The following is a 26,645-nucleotide window of genomic DNA, read 5'->3' on the forward strand; positions in this document are numbered from 1 at the left end:
GGAAAGTGAAATTGTAATTTAAAAATGATTGAAGAGTTTCTACATAACAAATAAATAAAATAAGTTAATAAATCAAAAGTAATTAATATTTTCTATGAGGGCTGATTTGTAATAAGGAAAAGTTTAGACTTACAATATTCCACCATTAGTACACTAGCTGACATGACATCAACAGTTATCTCATTGACTAAACAAAATAACTTTTCTAAAAAAGTCAGTTTCCTGACTGCACCATAGAAGTGCCGAATTTGTAAACATCATCAGTAAATTATAAACAATCGAATAAATGGCTTAGTAAGTTATGAATAAAGTTAACAAAATTTAATGATTGATTGACCCTGTAACAAAAATTTACACTGAAATTATATATATATTTTTTTGAACAAGTACACTGAAACTATATATGAATTTATCTCCTCTCTCAATTTTATAAGGATGTACCAGTAGGATGAAACCAATATACAATTGATAAATTTAATTGCAACTGCATATATAAACTATAATCCTCCTTATTTTATTATAAGTCGTTTTAATAAAATGGTTTGGTTTTATTTCAAGTCGTTTTACAATAAAAATGTATCATTAATGATAATTTTTTCTATACATATTCTTTACCATGTATTAATTTATTTTCTTTCTCTTTCTTTCAAAAAAAAAATTTAATTTATTTTCTTTCAATTATTATAATCTCTTTTTCTATATCATAAATAAATCATTTTTCTATACATGAATTTAATATGAATTGTTTAGCACCAAAAACATAAAAATTCATATTTAATTAATGTTTTTGTTAAAAATTTCTAACTTTTTTTTGGGAGAAATTGTCATAATATTCTCTTTCGAACATAAACTAACTACATCTTTAATCAATAGCAAATGAAGTTAATTATCTTTTTCAAAGAAAATCCCAAGAAAGAGATTAACAGAACTTAACAATTTTGTGTAGGCAGAACAAATATTTGTAGTCACAAGAATATATAGGACACATAATCTTCATTAGATAGTTGAAATTTATGTTCCTATCCAAATAATATAACTGAACCATACAATAATATGGCCAATCAATAGCATTCAATGAACATTTTCCACTAAAAAGTGAAGTTATTCCTTTTATATATGGGGAGGGGTGTTTCAGGGGATTTCCTTTAATTAGAAAGGGATAAATGAAGTGATTGTTATAAATGAATAAACAAAGATACAAATAAATAAAGTGAAATTTAAATATTATTATGGTAATTGGGTTATTGAGTTGATCATCGTTGTTGTTCAATCAATCATATCCTCAAACCCACTACTTTGCATGGGGGTATAGTTCCACAATATATACCATGCTGCCTTTGCTATCTTCCATGTTGTTATAATATTCTCTGCACACATTAATTGTTCAATATAAGTCTAAAATCACACCATATAATTAAATTAAAGTGAAAGGAATAAACTAAAGAGATTCATTAAATTAAATTACCACAAATTGTTGATTTTGTTGGTGGTGTTGTTTCTACAGAAGAAGGCAATATAGGAATGTGAGCTATCTTATGCCAATCTTCACCTATTCCTCTCTTGCATCTCTTCTCCAATATAGGACAACCTAAAATACTTAACGTTTCCAAGTTTTGGAGTTGCTGAAAGTTGTCTGGTAGTGAACTTAACTCTGGAAAGTCACAGATCGCTAATACTTGAAGAGAAGTCATGGCACCCAACCAGTCCGGCAAGGATTTTAGAGATGGAAAATTGAACAGACTCAATTTTTGCAGTGAGGGGATGCCTTCTATGCCATCTAGTATGTTTTCATTACACTCCATGAGTCGTAGTTGACGGAGGGAAGTTAGACTGTTCATGTTATCTGGAAAAACTAACTGTGGACAGTTATAGATATGTAGTGTCTCAAGACAAGTTAGGTGTCTCATACCGTCCGACAGGGATTTGAATCCAGAGCATGAAAAAACTGACAAATTTTGAAGAGAACTCAAACCTTTCAACAAGTGCTCCGAAAATGACTCCATGTCATTGCAACGTTCAATATAAAGAGATTCTAAAGAAGTAAGAGAACCGAGTTCAACAGGTAATTCCTTGAGTTTGGCGAATTTTGATATAGAAAGTGACTTCAGATTGTTACCAGCTACATCTTCACTGCAATTGTTGTAAAAAATTGACTTCAATAATTCTTCATTTCCTCCACTAGCAGAAAGTGACTCAACAGATAGAAGGGATGTCAATGTAAGTTTGGGGGCATATTTTATATCTAACTCTAAAAGTTGTGGTAGCATCTCTACTCCTTCAACTTCCAGCACCCTCTCTAAATTTGGTAAGTCATGCAAACTCAATTTTTTCAGTGATGTAAAAGCTTTCTCAGTCTCAGGTTCATACAAGTCATCATCAATGTACTTTATATCTCTCATTCCAGATACAAAAAGAGTAGTTAAACATGGTAATTTACCAAATGGAGGAAGCTGCCTGCAGTTTCTACAGTCATAGAGAATAATACTAACTAGGCCTTTTAGAATAGAAGCATTTCTCATCCAATGTGGAAAATCTGTTCCACCATAACCATTCACCCCAAAATGCTTCAGTCCGGAATGGGGCTCAAGAGCTTCCAGTACTCGCTCGGCATCAACACTGCCAACTTGTGAATTAGTATCATTACCCCATGACAAATATAAACGATCCAAGTCCTTCTTGCTAATCAAATTAGTTTCTCTCGCATCCTCTTCGTTAGACACATTCTCAAGACCTTTGATGTGTAGCTTGCCTCCTAACTGTAAGTTGTGTAGCTGTGCTAAACCATACCCAGTTTTTGAACCAACAATGAAAATCGTCAATGTTTTCAGGCTAGTTAACTGCCCAATTCTAAAAGGAGTTGATATCAATGAATGACAATTTTTAATCATGAGATGTCGAAGGTCCTTCAATTTTGTAAATTGTTTGGGAAAACTAGATAGAAAATGGCAACGTTCAAGTTTTAGTGTTTGCAATTTCTGCAGTTTACAAACAGACCCAGGCAAGGTTGTGATGTCACTTTCATAAATTTCCAAGTACCTCAAATGCACTAAACTCTTCAATGATGAGAGTTGATTTGAACGTGTATGCAAAACTCGAAGAGGGGTGCTTGACAGAATCACATCTAAATTCTTGGAGGGTGGTTTATACTCAAGAAAGGTTCGCAAGGAATCAACTTTTTGGAAGGGAATTATGTGGTCATCTTTTGATTTATGAAAAAAGAGACTTAAATTTGGTTTTTTATCAAAGAGACTTAAATGGTGAACTCCAATTGACAAATTAGTCAAATCTGAAACATCATAAGAAATACATTCTTTTCCCATAATAGACTGAGCTAAATCATGGATAAAATCATGCATTCGGAATGTAATGTTACCTGCTAAATCAGATTTAACTTCTTGAAAAAATGATCTTTGCCACAATTGATTCCATACCTCATCACCGACATGCTCCATCTGTAAATTTCCTCTAGATGTAACAAGACCATTAGCCATCCAAAGATGAATGAGATTTTCCTTAACCATTTCAAAACCCTTAGGAAAAACAGCACAGAAAGCAAAACATGGTCTCAATGACAATTTCAAGTTAAAGTAGCTTATTCTCAAAGCAGACATGATAGAATCAACCTCAGGCAAATTCCAAAACTCACTTTCCAGTACAGAAATCCATTGATGTTCGTTGCTTGTAAAGCACAAACTGCAACCCAATACTTTAGCAGCAAGAGGTGAACCCACACATTTTCTCACTAACTTTTTGCCTATTGCCACAAGCTCTGCACGCTCTTCTCTATTTTCTCCAAAAGCTTGTTGTTTGAACAAAGACCAGATGTCATCATCAGATAAGCTTACCAAATGATGATCACGATAAGTTCCCATGATGGATGCAACAATGTCAAGTCTGGTAGTGACCAAAATTGATGAACCTTTCTTTCCATTTTGCAACAAAGACTTTAACTTATTCCATTTCTCTCTGTCTTCAGTCCACACATCATCAAGAACAAGTAAATACCTATTGTTTTGCAAAATTTCTTGAACCTTTTGTTGCATTGACTCTAAAGACGAGAGATGTGGATTTTTTCCAATGGTGTTTTCTATGATGGACTCTAAAACTTTCATCGCATTGATATCACCAGAAACACACACCCATATTTTCAAGTCAAAATGTTTCTTTACACTTTCATCATTGAAGACCATTTGAGCCAGTGTTGTTTTTCCATATCCACCGTGGCCAACAATGGAATAGACAGAGAGATCTTCACTGTTGCTAGCATGCCTCAGAAGATACTCAACAATTTGTTCCTTATCTTTGTCTCTTCCATATAATTTGGATACAGCGATGACAGAGGTAGTTTGCCGCCACTCTTCATCTTCTGGTTGGTGCTCCATGACCCCCACCTGTAATCCAAACTTCATCCTTTCTTCAGCAATATCATCGATCTTTTTAGCAACCTCCTTCATCCTCTTTCCAATGTTGCGACGAGCCAAAATTTTCATAGGATGGAAACGAGTGATCCGCTTGTTGTCGCCATGTGCTTTTAAGGTTATCGAACATTCGTCCAATATATCATCAAGCACATAAGCAGCATCACGCAGTTGCTGTAGCCACTCTTTGACAGCATCGTTTGTTATTTGCTTCTTTTCAGCATCTTTTAGGACAGCACGGATTAAAGTGAGCTTTCTAGATAGGCTTTGGGTCAATTCTCCAACACCCAAATAGGTAGCAACCTCCTCTTGTACAAAAGATGCGAGGTTTTGAATCACGATTCCAAGTAAAGCATCAGCCATTTTCAGATATGAGAACAGAAATGAATCAAAGTTGTTTGGATTAGAGATGACTTTGCTCTAGGAAGATGAATATGCGTTGTTATTTGTTTTCAAAGATTATTTATTAAATCAGTGGATGTAGTTCTTCTGCAACTTGTCAATATTGGCTGCTATAGAAGAAAAACAAAATTAGTACATGACAGTGAGGAAAACTACATAGAGTGGGAAAAAACAAGTTGTGAAGGTACATGGTAATGAAAGGGAAAAAAATAAAATTGGAAAACTTATCTTATGAAACAACATCATGCCCGTTCATTTGTTCATCAGAGAGAATCCAATACCAAATAATTGTAATGCTAATTATTTAATATTTCAAGTTGGCAAGTGTACCTGAAGTGCAAGTGGATATAGCACTGTCCAAGTATGGTGGGGTGGCATCAAGTTGGCAAGTGTATAATTTATATATTATGTTACTTTCATGCACTATTGTTTATCTTTATCTCAAAATAATAGGTATCCTTTCTTGGCGTCTATTACAATATTTAAGGGCAGTATATTTATTATAATAAACATAATTTTTTGGAATATTATGTTGTGAGGCTGAAATCCTTAATTCCTCAAGTAATCTTTTCAACAATTCAACCATACATAGGATCAGCTTGTATATGTTACACACAAAGTATCTTTTATGCCCAGCTTACGATGAATCCTTATATTTCAGTTTTAACTGCAATTAAATTTTAACACAAAGACATTCACAACAGTTCAATTTCTGAATAAAGATCTTAAATTGGATTTCTTGTAACTATAAAATAACAGGGAACAAGGTGTTCAAACACATAATGTATTGTAATCCATATCAGATGTAATTACAGATCAATATGCAGCCAATAATAAAATCAAATTTCTGTTCAAAACTGCAATTCAGATCAACATTGATTTTAAAGCAGCATCCGATCTATTAGAATTATATATTGTAAGCACATACATTTGAAAAAAAATGGGATTTAGTACCTGTGCTGGAGTCTTTTCATGATAACGATTTCGTGCAACTCCTTGTACGAGCAATTCTTTCAACCTTCCACCGGAATAAAGTTCAGACAGACAGTCATGTGCGTCAGAAACCAGCCCAGCACGAAAAGCACATAGACCTAATTGTGACATAGCCCTGTTAAAATGTATCCGTGTTAAATCGTCCATGTGGTGAACATTTTGTTGCAAATGACTCATAAGCAACAGATCACGGGCTTTAGTGAACTCATCATGATGAGAATGGTGATGTATATGACAAAGCATTGCAAGTGCTTTATTTCGTCTCCATATTTGTATATTAGTAACACTAATCCATCCATTAAGGTCCTGCTGTTCTCCGGATCAACCAATGTCCTCATTGCATCATAAACCTCTTGAGGTTTGTAGTAAATGAGTTCACCCCTCATCAGGCAACCTTTAAAGAGCCTTTGAAATCTCCCAACAATGGCTCATCCTGGAGCCTCTCAATATATTTGCATGTGTGAGCCTCCCAACAATGACTCAGCATCAATTTTTTTTAAGAAAGCAACTCAGTTTCCCCAAGCACGAATCGATTCGTTATAGTCGGCCCCTTTCTTAGTTTCATTCTCATCTGGCTCCTGAGTCATCAACATTTATGTTTGGATACGGCACAAGAATATCGAGAACGACCAACATATTCTGCACACATTTTTTTCCACACATTTATAGTCATATGCCCACCAATGAGGATTAACATCAAACTGAGCAGAAACCACACTAAAAAGAATTTGCAGCTCTTGTGCAGGTGTTTTAGCCAATTTTGATTGGTAGGTAAGATGTGATCAAATTGTTCAAACCTTCCAGTTTTCTTCCTTCCCCTAACGGCCACAAGCCATTTGAACTTCTTGTTAACAGTGTCCCATGTGATCGATGGATCAGCATCGATAATATCATCATGGCTCTCATATTCTTTGTCAGAGTCCTCGCCGTAACTCTCAGGATTCTCCCTGTACTTGTTAATCAAGTCCTCATACTGCTTATTATTCTTGTTCAATTTCTGCTCCATCTTTTTAGCATCCTTAATGGAAAATCCATGTCCAAGTAATCTTCTAGCATTACAAGAGACCTGATGTAAAGTGTAGGGACCTTTTCGAAAACACACCTGAATTTCTGAAGCTGTTTGTTGATCTTGTCAAAGCTCTCTTGCAACATTCCCCAGTCATTATTATCCATGGCATTCTTCAATTGTATAGAAGAAATGGATGAAACTTTTTACTAATTAATCATATGATTATGCAAACAAGTCCTTATCCAGAATCCATGTTTTGACTCCTCGTGGAAATATATATAGAGGACACTGAAGCAATGGGAACAGAAGAGCATTATTCAAGAATTGAGCCAACGAACAAGGAGCAATTGGGTAAGCAGTACTAGGTAGGTGGATCTTTGAGGAGAAAAACATTACAGTGTGAGAGGGTATAAAGTAATGGATCTAAAGCCATCGTATAACTCCGTGCTTATTGTCATGGAGAAGAATTGCTAAGCAATCAGGTAATTTCCTGCTATATCAGTCGGTATATCCAAATGGCTTTTGTGTACTTTTGATTACCAATAATTTGAAAAAAAATCAGAAATGTTATTTTGAATAGACAAGTTTCATAAGGTATACTAGATTATTCTTTATCATCCAAAGAATGAATATAATATATAACCTATAGTTTCAGCAGTTATGTCACTAACCATAACAGATATGCAAATTTATAGTGAGGGCAAGATTGAAGACCTAAGGTGTATCGAAAGAGTACCTAACATTGTTTGATTTTGGAAATCCTGTAATTGTAACAAACAACTGTCACACAGAAAAAAAAATCTTGGTTTATCAGTAGACCTGAAATTAGACTTCTTGGCTTTTGCATTGAAGCAAAATAAGTTATCATCCATTTAAACAACAGATGTAAGATTGGGAATAGTGTTTTAACATAAATGAAGGAATTGCTCGAAGATTCTAAACTACAAATAATACATAGAAACGTGAAGGCAAGTATACGCCTTCCTTTTTGTCCAAAATTGTGAAGAGTTTGGAATGGCTAAAATATTTCAATGCTTTATAATGAGATTCCAGACAGTGTTCTTTATCAGTGAAATTAGACATTGTGAGCTACTCAGTTGTTCTCCATCCGTGAGGTTACAATGCCGTCTTTTGAAGAGAGATAGTTATATAAATTATAAAATATTATTCATATAACGTACTCTCCAAAAATATATAGATGTGTAAATGGGCTAACCAATATTAGTATAATGCATAGTACATAAGTTGAGATGATTAGTGAAGAATCATGTACAAACTCACTGAATCATGTACCAATATTAGTAAAAATATTTGCTTGCGTATGCGTGGGGGCAAGCAAATATCTTTGCTACTACAAATTGATAAATTCACTGAATAACAACGATTTTATCGATGAAACTCTAAAGAAATTGGCCTCAAACAGAAATTGAATACAAACATTTACACTGCTGCATAATTGAAATATTACATGGAAAACAGACATGGTTTCACTAAGTTTCGAGAGCTTGGTTCTCTCCCATCCAAATCACTGATCAATAACCTTACAAAACAATACTTATTCATTCTAAACATAAAGGAAATTGTTAACTACAAAGAAACAATCAAATGCATCAAAAAGTCGATTACTCATTCCTTCCAATGAGTGAGTAAGTAGTTGTGAAGAACATCCTGATGATGAAGCTTGAGAAAGATGTCCATGAGTCTACAATTTCTTCTGCTACATCAAAATAATTGGATTTAGGTAGAAATCACTAATTTCCTATTAATTAAAGAATTTTTTTCTACTTCAATTCAATACAGGCTCTATCCCTTTTGGTAGAAATCATTACTAGCTTATAAGAACATATTTTTGGACCAATAAATAATTAAAAAAAAGGCTTATATCTACTTTTGATCCTCTTATTCTAAAAAAAAAAAAAAAAAATTTAGTCATTTTAAAAACCAATTTAATGGACCCCAATTTTACTTTCTTTTATCTTCGTGAATTTGTGTCCCTAAACTAATTTTTAGGTCTGTTTTACTGACGTGACTAATGTATTTATTCTTAAGATAGCAACATGAACATGAAATATAGAATATGAAAATGACAAGACAATTTAGAATAGAATTTTGTGTGTTCTGTATTATTCCATAGACCTGTAGGTCGTATGTATATATATATATATATATATATATATATATATATATATATATATATATATATATATATATATATATATATATATATATCAAACTTACATAGGTACACTAAGCAAATCCTAAGGCATGACAGCCATGATCCTCAATCAGTGGGATCTGATTTATTGTGCATTGACAGGAAAATAAATATAGAATCAAACTATCACAGAAGGTAAATATATACACATTAATTCTGCAATTATGCAGAAGGTATTTCCTAACACTCCCCCTCAAGTTGGTGAGTGAATGTCATGAAGTCCCAACTTGTTGCGCAATGTCTCAAATTGATCTTTTCCCAAAGCTTTAGTGAACACATCTGCTAACTGGAATCGTGTTGGCACGTAAGAAGGACTAATCATACCAGCTTGCAGTTTTTCCCGTACTATATGACAGTCTATTTCAATGTGCTTTGTACGCTCATGAAATACAGGATTCGCCGCAATGTGTAGAGCCGCCTGGTTGTCACAGAATAATGGTGTTGGTGCAGCCAGTGGGACTTTCAAATCTTGTAATATGAACCGTAGCCAAGTTAGCTCCAAACATGTATTAGCCATAGCTCTATATTCAGATTCTGCTGATGATCTAGAGACAATAACTTGTTTCTTAGATTTCCATGAGATGAGAGAATTTCCAAGGAAAATGCAAAATCCTGTAACGGATCTTCTAGTGGCATGACAACCTCCCCAATCTGAATCACAAAAGGCCTTTAAGGTAAGGTCATTCGAAGTCGAAAATAATATGCTTTGTCCAGGTGTGCCTTTGACATATCTGAGGACTCTCATTGCAGCATCCCAATGAGGTTTTCTAGGTTCTTGCATGAATTGACTCAATGTTTGCACAGAGTATACAATGTCAGGTTTAGTGACTGTAAGATAGATTAGCCTACCAACAAGCCTTCTATATTTTGTTGGATCATTTAGTACCACTCCATCTGTGGGAGTAAGTTTCAAATTTTGTTCCATTGGAAATCTGTCAGGGCGAGCACCTATCTGTCCCGAATCTTGCAAGATGTCCAAAGCATACTTTCTTTGAGACATGAAGATACCTTCCTTGGAACGAGAGAATTCAATTCCCAAAAAATATTTCAAATCTCCAAGATCTTTGATACGAAAGCGCTCGAGAAGAAATTCCTTAAGGCGTTTCATTTCTTGAAGATCATTCCCTGTGAGCAGTATGTCATCAACATAAAGGAGAACTGCTGTGAATGAAGAACCTTGAGGTTTGATGAAGAGAGAGTAGTCGGCCTTTGATTGTTGGTAACCAGCCTTTTGAATGGCTTCAGAGAAAGTAGAGAACCAATTTCTTGATGCTTGTTTGAGGTCGTAAAGCGACTTATTGAGCCGACATACAACGTTCTCCCCCTGTCGGCGAAGACCAGGTGGAGGCTCCATGTAAACTAATTCATGTAAATCACCATGAAGAAAGGCGTTTTGCACATCTAACTGGCGTATGAACCAATTACGAGCAGCTGCAACAGTATGAAGACAGCGAAGAGTAGTAACTTTAGCAGTCGGGGAAAAGGTTTCTTGATAGTCAATTCCTTCAACCTGAGTGTATCCCTTAGCAACAAGGCGTGCCTTATAGCGCTCTATGGTGCCGTCAGATTTATACTTTATTTTGTATAACCATTTGCAACCGATGGGCTTATGACCAGGAGGAAGAGGTACAAGGCTCCATGTATTGTTTTGTTGTAAAGCTTCTAACTCTGTATTCATTGCTGCCTGCCATTGTGGATCATGAACAGCTTGATCATAGGATTGAGGCTCTTTATGGGCTGTAATGTTAGCTAGAAAGGCACAATGTGTAGAAGAGATGCGTGAATATGAGATATAGGATACCGAGTACCTGACTTAGACGTTGGCTCCGAGGAAGATGTGTTGACTTTTGCGAACATGTGGTAGTCTTTATGCCATATCGGGGGGTTCTTATCACGAAGGGATTGACGAACTTCAGGAATGGGAGAAGTTTGAGGGTCTGGAGTGTGTGATTCATTTATAGGTGAGGCAGCGGAAGATGTTTCAGTAGACAGCTGTGAAGGAGGATTGGGCTCATGTGTAGAAGGTATATGAGTTTGTTGTAGTTGATGATGATATGGTGTGGGAATAGGCCAATCATCCATGTCTTCAAAAGAAGGATGAGATGAAGTCAAGGTGGGTTTAGATACCATTGGAATGGAAGGGAAATCTGTTTCACAAAATCTAACATCACGACTCACAAAAAAGGTCTTGGTCTCAGGATCATAAATTTTGTAACCTTTTTGTCCAGTAGGATATCCAACAAATAAACCTCTTTTTGCACGGGGATCAAATTTATGTGTAGGGTGTGCAATAGTGGCATAACATAAGCAAGCAAACACTCTTAAATGATTAAGTGACGGTGGCTTGTTGTATAATAATTCAAAAGGTGATTTGTTGGATAGTAACGGAGACGGCAACCGATTTATAAGGTAAACGGCAGTCAATACACATTCACCCCAAAATTCAAGTGGTAGGTGTGAATGAAATAGTAATGCTCGTGCCACAACAAGAATATGACGATGTTTGCGTTCCACAACTCCATTTTGTTGTGGAGTGTAAACGCAAGTTCATTGATGTTCTATCCCTCGAGATTGACAAAAATCTCTCATGGACATGAATTCAGAACCATTATCAACTCTAATTGCTTTAACAGTTGCTTGAAATTGGGTATGGGCAAAATTAATGAAGGATTTCAAAATGTTTTGTGAATCTGATTTGTATTGCATAAGAAACAACCATGTGCATCTTGTAAAATCATCAACAATAGTTAAAAAAAAGCGTGCCCCTGAATGTGTGGGAACTTTGTGAGGACCCCAAATATCACAATGTAATAAATCAAATGGAGCATGAGTTGATATAGAACTTAAAGGAAAAGGAAGTCTAGTTTGTTTGGCCATGGGGCAAACATTACAATTATTCTCAAAAGAAATGTTATGTGTAGGCAATAAAGGAGAAAGTAATTTGAGACGAGATATGTTTGAAGGCTGAGAAACTTGATGAGAAACAAGAGTTCTTTGTAATGGAGACATGTAATAGAGACCACCACATTGTTCACCCGAGCCAATCATCTTCCCCGTAGCCAAGTCCTGCAATACACAGAAATCAGGAAATAAAATCACACAACAATTTAGAGATGTGGTGAGTTTGCTAGCTGACATCAAGTTCAACCGGAATGAAGGAACACATAAAACATCATTTAAGGTTATATTGGAATTGAATGTCATATCCCCAACAGACGTGATTGGAGCGGAAGAGCCAGTGGGTAAATTGACAAAAGGAATGGATGAAGACTTTGTTTTAAAGAGAATGGTGTGATCAGATGTGATATGATTTGTGGCTCCACTGTCCAAAATCCAAGGTTTAGTGAGTACAGAATTAATTGAGGCATTAGAGAAGAGAGACAAACCTGCTGCATTTGCATGAGTGTTGTTATTACCAGCAGCATTGTTTGAAGAAATCATAGTCAGTGCACGAGCAAGTTGTTGAATTTGCTCTGTCGACAACTCAAGTGCAGATTGTGAAGATTCTGCTGCATTTGCAGTAGGGAAAGATCTAGATGCAGCGTTTCGAGGTCCATGTTGTCGCTGTTGTGATTGGTTAGCGTTGTTGCTTTGATTTCCTATGTTGTTGGAACCCCATGTTCCGGCTTTAAACCTGCATCGATCCTCTGTGTGCCCTTTCTTATTGCAGAAATTGCAATGAAACTTTAGAGTTCGACAATTGTCAATAGTGTGACCCTCTCTATTACAGTGCTCACAATGCTTGCCTTTGACAAGCTTGTTGGAGAAGTTGGTTGGATGGTTGTGGATTGCAGCAGCAATGGAGAAATTCTCTGTTGTTTCAGAACTCATTTGGCGTTGCGTCTCTTCTTGAATGACTAGAGAGTACGCTTGTCGAACATTGGGTAAAGGTGACATCATGAGAATATTGTTGTGAACGGTGCTGTAAGAATCATTAAGGCCCATGAGAAATTGCATCAAGCGATCTTCTTCCCTTTGATCATCATGTGCCTTCATCTGGTTGCACGTAGGAAGAGTGCGGTATGTTTCTAATTCATCCCAAAGACCTTTGATTTTTGTAAAATAGGTTGAGGCTGACATGGTGCCTTGGGATAAGGAGGCCAATGATTTTTGAATCTGATATATTGCTGGAATATTTTTCTGTGAAAACTGATCTTTAAAATCTTCCCAAACCTGACAAGCAGTCTTGGCATGAATGACTCCCTTGGCCAAATCTGGTTCTACAGAATGTGTGAGCCATGATAAAATCATGATGTTGCACCGATTCCATAGAGCGTATTCTGTAGGTTGATCTTCTTCTGATGGTGCTTTGACGGATCCATTGATAAAACCCACTTTGTTTTTGCCTGTGAGGGCATGGACCATCGATCTGCTCCACGATGAGTAATTGGTTCCATTCAATTTTGTTGGGACAAGCAAGTGACCAGGATGATCTGAAGGATGAAGGTAATATGGATTTGAAGAATCCATATCAGAATTGTTGTTTTTATTTGATTTGTTACTGTTGTTGTTGTTTGATTCTTTCTGATGTGAACTTTCTGTTGGTTTTTCAGTACCCGGGTCGTGCTCTGATGCCATCTTAAGATAGCAGCATGAACATGAAATATAGAATATGAAAATGACAAGACAATTTAGAATAGAATTTTGTGTGTTCTGTATTATTCCATAGACCTGTAGGTCGTATATATATATATATATATATATATATATATATATATATATATATATATATATATATATATATATATATATATATATATATCAATCTTACATAGGTACACTAAGCAAATCCTAAGGCATGACAACCATGATCCTCAATCAGTGGGATCTGATTTATTGTGCATTGACAGGAAAATAAATATAGAATCAAACTATCACAGAAGGTAAATATATACACATTAATTCTGCAATTATGCAGAAGGTATTTCCTAACATTTATGACGTGACAACCTTTATTAGACCGCACTTTAATATTCATATCACGCGATACCGTTATAAAGGAATATGTCACATTATTAAAAAAATGACCATAAATATAATGATAACCAAAATTATAAAGAGTAAAATTGAATTACCAAAAAATTGATTTTAATAATAGGAAGATCAAATCTTTATTTGTTTGTTAAATAGGAGGACCAAAAGGTGTATTCAAGTCTACTAAAAAATACTTTCTCCGTCCCAAATTACAAGAAAAAAAAATAATTTTCAAAAAATCATATTTTCCAATGAGAAATTAAATGCAAATTGCATTCCTTTTGCCCTCCCTTTCATTTTCTCTATCACCAATGAAAATTGATTTTAAATATTTCTATGAAACTAATTCTAAAGATAAGACAAGAAACTATATTATAAACTATTATGTTTTAATTTTTTTAATAAGTGTGAAATAATATTTTTTTTCTTATGATTTGGGATGAAGAGAGTATGAATTGAAAGGGTATAGTTGGTTCTACATTGTTTCATAAAAAGAAAAAATGTTTCATTTGCAAATTAAAAAAAAAAAACACAAATTACCGGTGCGACAACACGTAAGAATGAAGAATGAAGACAACAGCGTTATACTAATATTTATCCTCGTTTTCAACCAGCCAGTCAAAAGAACTCCATTCAAGGTTACTGAGTTGAAGGCGGTTCCAGAATTGCTTCTTCCATGCTGATATGATATTCGCTGCACACATTGTTCATTTGATATAGTAAAAAAAAAGAAAGGAATAAATTAAAGGGATTCGTTAAATTAAATTAAATTAAATTACCACAAAATGTTGGTGGTTCTGCATCAGATTGCAAATAAAATTGAGGAATGTGAGCTATCTTATGCCAATCTTCACCTATTCCTCTCTTGCATCTCTTCTCCAACATAGGACAACCATCAATATGTAAATATTGCAAGTTTTGGAGTTGCTGAAAGTTGTCTGGCAGTGAACTTAACTTTGGAAACCCATCAATTTGTAAGGATGTTAGAGAAGTCATGGCACCCAAACAGTCTGGCAAGGATGTTAGAGAAGGGAAATTATTCAGAGACAGAATTTGTAGTGAGGGGATGCCTTCTAAGCCTTCTAATATTTTTTCATCACCCCCGTAGACAAACAGTTGCCATAGGGAAGTTAGATCGTTCATGTTATGTGGAAAAACAAACTGTGGACAGTCGCTGATATAAAGTGTCTTAAGACAAGTTAGGTGTGATCTCATACCGTCAGACAGGGATTTGAATCTAGAGCATGAAAAAACTGACAAATTTCGAAGAGAAGTCAAACCTTGCAGCAACTGCTCTGATAATGACTCCATTTCATTACAACGGTCAATTGTAAGAGATTCTAGGCCACTAAGAGTGCCGAGTTCAAACGTACCAGGTAATTCCCTGAGTCTGGCAAATTTGGATATGTAAAGTGACTTAAGATTACTGTTGTTAACAATGGACTTCAATAACTCTTCATTTCCTCCTACAGCTTGTTATACCCTAATTTTGGACCTAAAAATACTAACTCAATTTTTCTTTTCTTGCATTTCAAGACATTTGAACTGTCTCTGATCAATTACATCTTTCTCTGCATTTTATTTCAATATTACTTGCAAAATTCATATAGAAGGGTATTTTAGTCATTTCCTGCATTCAAATTCATTTTAGTCCTTGAAAATTGTTTGTGTCTTTTCATTTGATTTGTATAAGTCCTTGTTTCAATCTCATGTCAAAATCCATTTCAAAAATTGCATTTGGAGTCGTTTTGAGTCAGTTTAGCCCCTAGGGGCATTTTAGTCATTTCACACAAAATTTCAACAGAGAGAGGTTACTTTAAAGTACCTCATTTAAGTAGTTGGTTCGTTTTAGTAAATTTTGTGTTTTTTATTGGTTTCACTTTACGTTTATTTCCAAATTACGTTTTTTAATTCAGTTTTATTAATTTTTTCATTTTAATCCTAAAAGTTCCCAAAAATTGCATTTCAGTCCTTTAAACTTTTAAAATTGCACTTTAGTCCCTTTTCATTTTTTTTAGGTCAAACTTTTATTTTAGGTCAATTACAACTAAGTCCTTTTTGTCCAGTTTATTTTTGGTCCTTTTTTAGTTATCTGCAGTCCAGTCCTTTTTCAAATTGCAGAATAGCCCATGAATTTTCAACAATTGCAGAAAGGCCCTCAAGTCCTAAATTCAGCAAAGGCCGAATTAGTTACAAGTCCAGACAGGTGGCAAGCACACATTGGCTATCAGGGACACATGACAGCCTATAAAAGGAGCCAGTTCATCAATGCAGTGCCAGAATCAATCATAACGTGCCAAATCATCACAAACACCTTCATCATTTCTCTCTCTTCTCCCAAAAGATCAAAACTGTAACCGTTTTCCAAGAACACGAAGAACATGAAGAATAACTCAAAACCCTAGATTTCCAGAATCAAAATTCGAGACAAAGTTCAACAAATTGGTGACAATTCTCAGTGATTCGTTGAAGAATCTTCATCATCGAATTGTCTCCTCTGCAATTCAAGTGCGAATTCACCATTGTTACGGTGAATTCCAGCACGATCACAGAGGATTTGAGGAGAGAAGAAGAGGATCGAAGTGAAAAAACGAAGAAGAGAATCCAACTGGAAAAGAGGAAGAAGAATTTCGTCCTTAAATCCAAACCCTAAACCGAACCAATTTCGTAACCAAACCACAAAATCCACCATCAGATTCATCAATTCACATCGAATTCAACATCACAGAAGTTTCACAGACTCAAGAAACACCAGAAAAGTTCGAAAGGTTGTGGAAAAGACGAAGAGTGAGAAGACGAAGAACCTCCGATTTATTTTCGGAGGTTGAACCAAAACACTTACCAGAAGCGAAAGCAAAACGTCAGGATCCTTTTTCCATCGTTTCTTCGTTCAAATCTCCAAATTACAACGAGGTAATTCGTCAACTCCTCTCTATTTTCACAATTTCCTTCGTACAAATGTGTTTCTTCATGAAAATGATGTAGATCTATGGTATTAAAAGTGCTTCAGTTAGAGATTTACTGAAATCGTTTGAAAAGAATTTAAACCGAAGAGTTAAGAGTAGATCTACATCATTTTACGTTGTTTTTGTGATTTTTGATTGTGGATTTGCGTTCAGGGGAAGGAAACGAGTAGAAAGATGTGTAGGACGAAGAAATTAGGGTTCCGTCATCGCCGGCGGTGGTCAATTCCGCCGGAGAAGATGATCGGAAGATTTAGAGAGAGAACGATAGAACATGAGAGTAAGAGAGAGAAACACAAGGGACAAATGAATTTGGACCGGTCTTCTTGCTTTTATGGGGGAGTGAACCAAACCGGTTCATCTGAACCAGTTTGGTTCATCTCCAGACCGGTCTCATCTTCTCTGTCCCACCGTTTGATTTAGGGTTGGAGTCCCTGGGTCAATCCTACGGCTCCTGTGCTTCCCTGCGACCCAGGATCCATGGTCCTTTGGGCTTGGGGTTAGGTTGTTAGCTCCCTACGTTTTTTGCTAATTTTTGTGCTATTTTCATACTGTTTGCTTTATATTCACACCCCCTGTCTCTTTAAAAATTCTTTAAAAAATTCCTAAAAAATCTTCTGTGTGTTCTTGATCATTTTCTTAACATTTTTGTTATGTTGTTATGTGTAAACATTTGAGGGAATGTATGTGTGGTGGATTTTTTTGCTATTTCTTTACTATCTTTGTTAAAAATTGGTGAAGTTTTGTACATTTTTGAGCCTAAAAATCCTTGAAAAATTCTATAAAAAATTTCATACATGTTTCTTTATTTTTTTGTGGTCCTTTTGTGATATTTGTTGTGTTGGGAAATTGATAAAAAAATAATACTACCTCCGTCCCTAATTATAGGACCCTTTTGAAAAAATAACGGGAATTAAGATAGTGGATATTTGTATTAAATATGTTTGTAATTACTATTGTTTTTACAATTTTATCCTTTAAGAGAGAGGGTTGGTTTATGTTTTCAACATGTTATTTATTGCTGATTGAAGAAAAAGATGTATAATAAATAGGGGCATGTATGTAAAGAAATAATTAATATAGTTGGAAATAACAAAAGGGTCTTATAAAAAGGGACAAAAAAAATTCTCAAAAGGGTATTATAATTAGGGACGGAGGTAGTAATATGGTGTTTTAGTGTCTAATTGTGAAATTTTTTGTAAAAAGCCTATGAAAATTGTGTGATCCCAATTCCAATTCTTGATGAATGTTTTGATTCATGATATATGATTTGTGAAGATCTTGTTGCTGTTTGAATGTGTTTTTACTATATGTGTGTGTCTTGTGTTTAGTTGCTTGGTTTGCAAGTTAGGTTTATGAATGAATGATGCAAATATGCCTAGATATGCCATGAATCTTGACTTGAATGTGTTCTTATGATTCTCATATCATTAAATGTAATAAAACCTCTAGAAAATTGGCATGATGTGAGGATTATAGGTCACATATTTGTCTTGATGTCATGGTAAATTTTAGGTGAATTTAGCTACTTTTAGGGTAAAAATTTCATTAACTTTTGCCAAGTTTTTTGTAGTATTGCTCTTGCATATAATTTTCAATTTCTATTATTCCTTATGCCACTAACCATTTCATTTCATGTTTCATACTCCATAAAGCATTCCATACTTCATCCCTTTCTTCACTTTATTCCTTGCATTTTAAATTTTACCAAGATTTAGTATGTAAAGGCTTAGGAATTTTGTAATTTTCTTAATGCTTTCAATTCTTGCAAGACCATAGAATGTAAACTAGAGCATGATGTAAAGGACAATGGACTCTAATGATGTACACCGACACAAGCACCGACACATGCACACACCTCACTTTAGATGTATGGCTAGAATATGCATGTTTAGATGTATGCTTAGGATTGAATGTTTAGATGAATGCTTAGGGTTTACACTTAGAAAAATCAATCTTCCAAAAAATATGAACAATGTCACTCAAATCTATTTTCATAATAAACCTTGGGATCGAAACCCCATTGCATTCTTTCTTTCATTTTCTTAATCAAATTTCAATGAAAATTAATCATACTTGGTTTTTTTTTTCCAAAAATCACTAATCAAACCTCACAATTTCACAATCTTATGCCCTTGAGGCCTCTCTCTCTCTCATTCTTCAAAATTCCAATTTTCAAACTTAAAATCAACCAACAAAAACAAAATATTTTTTGGAAGAGAACTACGGTGGATTTGATCCCTTAAACGGGTACGTAGGCAAGGAACAAAATTCCTTCAATTCAAATAAAATAAAAATTCAAACACATTCTTCTCCCTCCAATTCTTGACTTAGAAAACTCTTAGGTGTAAATATCATTTTCCAATAGCATTTAAAAATAAAGCGCGCGCGTAGGAAGTAAAGACGGTTCCTATAGGATACTATAGTCGATATGGGTGCCTAACACCTTCCCGTAGCGAAAACAACTCCCGGACCTCGATTCTAAAGGGTTTTGCTTACTTTTTCCCTTCCCAAGAAAAATTAAGATATCACCGGTTAAAAAGGTTCAAACGTAATCAATGTTTGACACCCGAAAACCAAGATAAAACAGCTGGCGACTTCACTGGGGAATTTTCGAGAGTTACGCCTAGTCTTTATTTCCACGCTTGCGCTTTCGTTTTTACTTGCTTCTTTTTGTTTTCTTATGTGAATAAATGTTTAAATTCTTGCAAACGTGTGGGGTGAGAATATCAAAAGTCCTGCACCCGGGCTGAGTGAACTTAGGATTTAGGAGGGATATAATCGACAATTCATTCCGGGGGTTGCCTCCTGTATTGGATTATGCGATCAATCCCACATAGTTGAGGCATTCTGGGGGTGATGTTGTCGGCGCGTGTTGTCGCGTTTAGGCACTTTACTTCTAATTGTTCTATGACGCTATGAACCGTAGATAAATGAACCCATCCATGGCCATTTTCTATGATGTAGTGCGGAGGCTAAACCGAGTGTTGTCTCGAATTTTAGTCGTCACGCAATACTACACTCAAGCTAGACCTTCTTACGAATAATCACGGAGCGAGTGTTGTCTCGTGACACCATGATATACGTCGGAGAGGTTGCAACTTGGGAACCTTTTTAGAACCCGGTTACTATTATCCTAAAGCCCTAGTTTCACCGGACACCGTGTCCACCCATGACTCCCTGACTTTGAACTTCAACCCACCATGTTTTCTCCGAACTTGAACATAATCATGCATTCATGCATACATGCATACATGCATAAACTTTTTCCATGCATTTTATCGAAGGGCTTAGACGAATTGAATTTGTAAACATTGTAGGAATGGGGAAGACTAAGTCATACAAGTTCAAGGAAGTGGATTTGGCTAGTTTGAGAGATTTGGCACTCAAGATCAAGGATCCGACTGGTTTCCGACATCGTTACGGAGCTTTACTTACTCTTCTCCAGACTAATGTGGATGAGAAGCTTGTGCACACTCTAGTGCAATTCTATGATCGGGACTATCAGTGCTTCACTTTTCCCGACTTTCAGTTGGTGCCTACTTTAGAGGCTTATTCTTGCTTGATGGGTCTATCTATTGCTAATGGGGTATCCTTCGCGGGACTTGAGAATCCTCCTACTCCATTGGTTATTGCTAAAGATCTCTATCTTAAGACCACCGATGTCTCCAAGAATCTTGTCACTAAGGCACGCATCCGAGGGTTCACTTCGAAGTATCTACTTGAGAAAGCCAACCTCAACACCACTTGTCAGGACACTCTTGAAGCTATTCTTGCACTCCTCATCTATGGGCTTATTCTCTTTCCAAATCTTGATGACTTCGTGGACATGAATGCTATTATGATCTTCCACTCCAAGAATCCGGTTCCTACCTTGCTAGCTGACACATACCATGCTATTCACGATCGATCCGGCAAGGGTCGTGGATACATTCTTTGTTGTGTGCCTCTCCTCTATAGGTGGTTTATTTCGCACCTTCCGAAGTCTTTCCACGACAATCCGGAGAATTGGTCTATTTCACAGAGGATTATGGCTCTCACTCCTAATGAAGTGGTTTGGCTCACTCCCGCTTCTAGAGTTAAGGAAATCATCTTTGGTGGTGGGAAGTTTCTTAATGTACCTCTTCTTGGTACCCGGGGTGGAATCAACTACAACCCGGAGCTCGCCTTGCGACAATTTGGCTTCCCAATGAAAGAAAAGCCCATCAATCTTGCTACATCTCCCTACTTCTTCCACTATTCCAATGCTCCCACAGGAATAAGAGAAGATTTCATGGAAGCTTGGTCCAAGCTTCGGAAGAAAGAAGTGAAGCATATGGGTGTGAGATCCGGTGTAGCTCATGAGGCTTATACTCAGTGGGTGATAAACCAAGCTGAGGAGATTGGCATGCCTTACCCCTCCATGAGATATGTGTCTGCATCCATTCCTACCATGCCTTTGCCTCTACTACCACTTACCCAGGAGATGTATCAGGAGCATCTAGCTATGGAGAGTCGAGAGAAGCATCAGTGGAGGACTAGATACTATGAGGCTGAGAACTTGATCATGACTTTGGATGGAAAGGATGAGCAGAAGACTCATGAGGTGATGACACTGAAGAAAGAGTTAGCTAAGGCTATGTCGCGTCATTTTTCGGAGATTTGATTAGCTTATTAACTCACTTTTATTTCACGACTTTGAAAAAATTTGTTTAAATTGGGGGTCCGGGGGTTGGTTATATAAAGGGAAGGTGTTAGCACCCTTTATGTCCGTAGTACTCTACGGGAACCTTTTAGTTTTATTTAATTAATGTGCTATAACTTGCTTATTTTGAAAAAAAGAATTTTAAGTGATTAAAAAAAGGAGGACCTAATTATCTACATTTTATTGATTTGGAAGGACGAGTGTCCTTTGCCTACGTACCCATGAGGGATCAAAATCACGTAGTTCGTGGTTAAAAAAAACTGACGTTTGATTGGTTGTGTGTTTTTTATTAATTTGAAAAGAAAGTTTTAAAAATGAAAAGCCAAGTGGCGAAATAAGCTTGTTTGTATTTTTTATATTCAAAGAAAATAGACTCAAAGTAGAATTAGAATTGATTTGAAATTTCATTAAGAAATGAAAATAAACAGACGTCGCTTGATTTAGGATCAAGGTTTATTTAAGAAAATATTTTTGTGATTTTTATTTAAGAAAATATTTTTGTGATTTTTTTGAATATTTGCATGTTTTTGTCGTTTTTAAATAATTGGAATGAAATTAAACTAACGGAGCATAAAAAAATAAAAGCGTAGGTACCTTATGGTGGCGTTGGACCACCACAAAGACCGTTAACCTAATCTAGAAAGAGAGATAGAGGCATACACACACGCACACACACATGCACCTACAACTATTACATTAAAGCCTATAATACATGCTATGGTCTGCAAAAAAAAAATAAAAAAAAAAATAAATGACGAAAGAATAAATAATTTACATCAAGCCTAGGTTACATTCTAAGTTATATACAATAAATAAAAAAACTAAATTAAAAATGTGCAATGCTAAAACTAAACTAGGAAATGCATGAGTTATTTGCATCCAAACCTAATATGCAATCTAAATTTTTACGCAATAGATAGATGAGATAAAAAAAAAAAAAATATGCAATGAACAAATGAATGATAATATGCATCCTAAACTAGAAAATATGGAAATAATGAAATGCAAGCGACATAATTAAAAAAAATGCGAGAGAGTTTGAAATGCATGAAAAAATAGAAATAAAAATGATGTAACAGGGGGTGCAAGCAGCAGGCAGGATGTGTAGATATTAAAAAAAGAAACTGGGCTTAAAAAAATGTTGGGTGTTGGGTCGGACCGGTTCAGTTCAAGCCTGGGTCGGGTCCAGGAGAACCGAACCGGTTAGGGAAGTATATGTGTGGGTTACAAACCCATGTTCCTTCATTTTTTGTTTTGCTTTTCTCACTCTTCCCTTCCCTCAAGCTCTCGTTCTCTCCCTCTGTTTTCTATCTTCTTCTTTTTCTTAATTTTCGATTTTCTTTCCCCTTTTGCAAACAACACTAAAAGCTTCCCTACTTCTTCTTCTTATTCACGTTATTTCCTTCTTCTTTCTTCAATTTTTATTCTTTTTTTTTTATACAATCCCCTTCTACCCTAACAACTTATCACATTCAAAAATCAATGAAATAAACACATAGATGAAACGAGACTCATACCTTTCCTTCCCTGTCTGCTTCGATGATTCGGATTTGAATTCGAATCCAGTTTCAGTTCTTTGTGTAGTGCTGATCGGTTGTGTTGTTGGGTTGTATCGAACTCGTTGGTGCCGATGCTTTGGCCGTCTTGAACGCTGATGTGTGGCTGTGTGACAGCTTCGTGTGCGGACTTATACCGATTGTGGTTTCGCGATCTCGGCCGGCTTGGATAAGGTAGGTTTGAACACTGTTCAGTACTGGAACAGCTTATGGGTCACAGTTTTCGTGCTGCTTTGGACTTGTTGTGTTGGTCGATGAGGTTTATGAATCTTGATTGTTTGAAAAAAGTTTGAGAAAATGGTTGATGTGTTGGTATCGATTCTGGTTTTGAAGAAGGGTTTGATTGTGGTGAAAGTTGTGAGATTAATCGGTTTAGTTGGTAAAGGTTTTTGAGGTTGATGATGTTCTGTGAGTTGTTGAATTGTTTGTGTCACTGTGTTCTTTTGCAGATTGAATTGGGGCGTTGAAAATTGGCTCCTGGGAATTTTTGTGCGTTCAAATTGGCTTTTCTACTTGACTCTGCAGGTTTTCTTTTATAGTACAGGAATCCTTGGTTAGAGTTTGTTAAAAAATGCAGAGACTTATGCTTGGATTGAGGATTGGGGTGGAAGTTTGTTGCAGAGATGGATGGGAATGAGATGAGGCGTGACAGCCTGTGTGAACTTGGACTTTTTTTGAAACATTTTTGGACTTATCAAAAATAAAAAAAAAATTAAAATAAATGATAAATATGCATGATTTTTTTGGATTTTATCAAATAATGAAAATGATAATAAAGAAAAAAAAATGACTATGCAGATTTGGACCTTTTGGACTTATCTAAAAATGAAATAAATAAATGAAAAGATAAAGACTAAAAAAGACTAAAATTAAAATTAAATATTTTTTTTTAAAAAAAGAATAAAAGATGGAAATTTTAACTAAAAGAAATAAAAATAAAATTTAAAAGAGAAGAGGGCCCGACTCGAACCAAAAAATGAGGTATTTTAAAATACCTCTCTGTCGAATTTTTCGCTTAAAATCAGAGACTGGTCATGGTCAAAAGACACGTGTCGGTGTATGAATGTACGCTCCTTAGGTCAAAAATTGGGGTATGACAGGCTAGGAGAGAGATTGAAGAGAAAGATAGGTTGCTTATGAGGGACTCCAAGAGGGCTAGAGGAGCCCGTGACTTCTATGCACGATACTGCAGCTATGAGTCTGAGTCTGAGGATGATGCTTCCACCTCCTATGCTTGAGGATCTCCATTTCCTGTTGTTATTTCCAGTTGTTCTTACTGCTTTACATTTCAAAGTCTATCCCTTGGCTTAGCATTTCAAAGGGAATCGTCTTGTAAAACTATATGTTGGTTGTTTATTTCCCGTTTATGTTAATTGTTGTTTAGTAATGTTTACAAATTTCTAATTTGTCTAAAACCCTTCGATAACACAAAAAGAGTCTTTTTACATATGCATTTACACATTTCATGCATCATATACATTGATTGGTCACAAAAGACTTCTCTCGTGCTCATTGCCTCCTGGTTTTTCCGCCGCAGTCTGAAAAGTGGCTCGTGTTCGCAAGGTTTACCAACCAGATAGAGTTCATCAAACAAGATTTCACAAGAGAAGAATCATGGCTAACTTTGAAGAAGAAAATGCTCAGCTCCGTGCCAAATTGGCTGCTATGAAAGAAGACTTGGCTAAGGCTCATGACGCTATGTCCACCATGATGGCTGCACAAGAACAACCAGCCACATCTGTTCCAGTTTCTACTGAAGCAATTCTGTTTATCCCACTATCTACTGTGGTGTCTGATGCTCGGTTTGTTATGCCCAATGGGCGTCCTTATGGGCTCTCAGCTTTCTACTCTCCTAATACTGCTGCTGGTGTCTCTGGTTTTGCTGGTCAAGGACAGAATCCTACGACAACTTTTGCTGGTGCAAGTACTTCTATGCCTCAAGTGACTACTGTTGTTACCGACCCTGTTGTACACACTGTGCAACAGGTGATTGATGTTGACACTCCGCGTGGACAAGACCCTGCAATAGAAGCTATGAAACAACAGTTAAGAGAATTGGCTGGAGAACTCCGTGAGGTCAAAGCTAGCCGTGGGAACGGTGTTTCTGCTAAGGCTCGTGATCTATGCTTAGTATCCCGATTTTAGATTCCTAAGAAGTTCAAGGTGCCAGATTTTGACAAATACAATGGATCTTCCTGTCCACATAGCCATGTCATTCGGTACGTCCGGAAGATGGCCAATTATGCAGATAATGATGCACTGATGATACACTGCTTCCAGGACAGCCTAGCAGAAGATGCGGCAGATTGGTACACTGGTTTGAGCAAAGACAATATCCATACTTTTGAGGAACTTGCTGCTGCTTTTGAAAGTCATTATGAGTTCAATACCCGCTTGAAGCCAAATAGGGACTCTCTTAAGTCCTTGTCTCAGAAGTCAGATGAAACCTTCCGTGAATATGCTCAGAGGTGGAGAGGGGCAGCTGCCCGTGTTTCTCCTCGGCTTGATGAGGAAGAATTAACACAGACATTCCTGAAGACTCTGAAGAAAGAATATAAGGAAAGAATGATAGTCTCTGCTCCAAACAATTTCTCTGACATGGTTACTATGGGAACTCGTCTAGAAGAGGCTGTCAGAGAGGGTATCATTGTTCTTGAGAAGGGTGAATCCTCAGCCAGTGCGCCAAAGAAGTATGGTAATGGCCACCATAAAAGGAAAGAATCCGAAGTAGGAATGGTATCTGGTAATCAGTCTACTCCTGTTAATGCTACTCAATTGCCTCTACCCTACCAATACATGCAGTACTCTCAACATCCTTTCTTCCCGCCATTCTATCAGCAATATCCTCTGCCACCGGGTCAACCACCAGTGCCCGTTAATGCCATTGCTCAACAAATACAACAACAGTCACCTGCTCAACATCAACAGTAGCAACAACAGGGTTCTCGGCCCAAGACTTATTTTCCACCAATACCTATGCGGTATGCTGAGCTGCTCCCAACTTTACTTGCTAAGGGACATTGTGTCACAAGGCCAGGCAAGCCTCCACCTACACCATTGCCTCCCAGGTTCCGACAGGATCTCACATGTGAATTCCATCAGGGCGCTCAAGGCCACGACGTTGAAGGTTGCTATGCTCTGAAATATATTATGAAAGACCTGATAGAAAAAGGACGGTTGACTTTTGAAAATAACGTTCCTCATGTTCTTGACAACCCACTTCCAAACCACGCTGCTGTTAACATGATTGAAGCTTTTGAAAGGATCCCCGCTCCTCAAGAGGATCCCACATTGAATGTCCGTAATGTTGCTACTCCTTTGGTTCCACTACATGTCAAACTCTGCCAGGCTTCTTTGTTCAATCACGATCATGCTTCTTGCTCAGAATGTCTTCAAAAACCTATGGGTTGTTGTGTAGTGCAAGATGATAT

At 36.4% G+C, this 26,645-nt stretch overlaps 1 protein-coding gene, 1 long non-coding RNA gene and 1 pseudogene across 3 annotated transcripts; all 3 read right to left on the reverse strand.

The window, feature by feature from the left end:
- Nucleotides 1–958: 958 nt before the first annotated feature.
- On the reverse strand, nucleotides 959–4,854 carry LOC146914996 (disease resistance protein RGA2-like). The gene is made up of 2 exons (XM_085717586.1): nucleotides 1,466–4,854; nucleotides 959–1,367 (listed from the first exon to the last, which is right to left on the reverse strand). The coding sequence occupies exons 1-2, from the start codon at nucleotides 4,779–4,781 to the stop codon at nucleotides 1,267–1,269; spliced, it is 3,417 nt and encodes a 1,138-aa protein (XP_085573712.1). The 5' UTR covers nucleotides 4,782–4,854; the 3' UTR covers nucleotides 959–1,266.
- On the reverse strand, nucleotides 4,791–7,285 carry LOC146914997 (eukaryotic translation initiation factor 3 subunit C-like; annotated as a pseudogene). Its single transcript, XR_015014454.1, has 2 exons — nucleotides 5,775–7,285; nucleotides 4,791–4,930 (listed from the first exon to the last, which is right to left on the reverse strand). The product of XR_015014454.1 is annotated as a eukaryotic translation initiation factor 3 subunit C-like (transcript).
- Nucleotides 7,286–8,188: 903 nt separating this feature from the next.
- On the reverse strand, nucleotides 8,189–15,507 carry LOC146914998 (uncharacterized). Its single transcript, XR_015014455.1, has 3 exons — nucleotides 14,791–15,507; nucleotides 14,552–14,705; nucleotides 8,189–8,536 (listed from the first exon to the last, which is right to left on the reverse strand). It is a non-coding gene; the product is annotated as an uncharacterized LOC146914998 (long non-coding RNA).
- Between the last annotated feature and the right edge of the window lie 11,138 nt (nucleotides 15,508–26,645).

The sequence above is a fragment of the Medicago sativa genome, chromosome 6 (assembly GCF_051527215.1).
Source record: "Medicago sativa cultivar Bolivia chromosome 6, Bolivia_mono, whole genome shotgun sequence".
Classification (NCBI taxonomy): Eukaryota; Viridiplantae; Streptophyta; class Magnoliopsida; order Fabales; family Fabaceae; genus Medicago; species Medicago sativa.

Coding starts and splice junctions, on each gene's coding strand:
- LOC146914996 (XM_085717586.1), bottom strand. CDS start 4,781: ATGGCTGATGCTTTACTTGGAATCGTGATTCAAAACCTCGCATCTTTT. Junction 1,368..1,465: donor AACAAAATCAACAATTTGTG/GTAATTTAATTT, acceptor TAATGTGTGCAG/AGAATATTATAACAACATGG.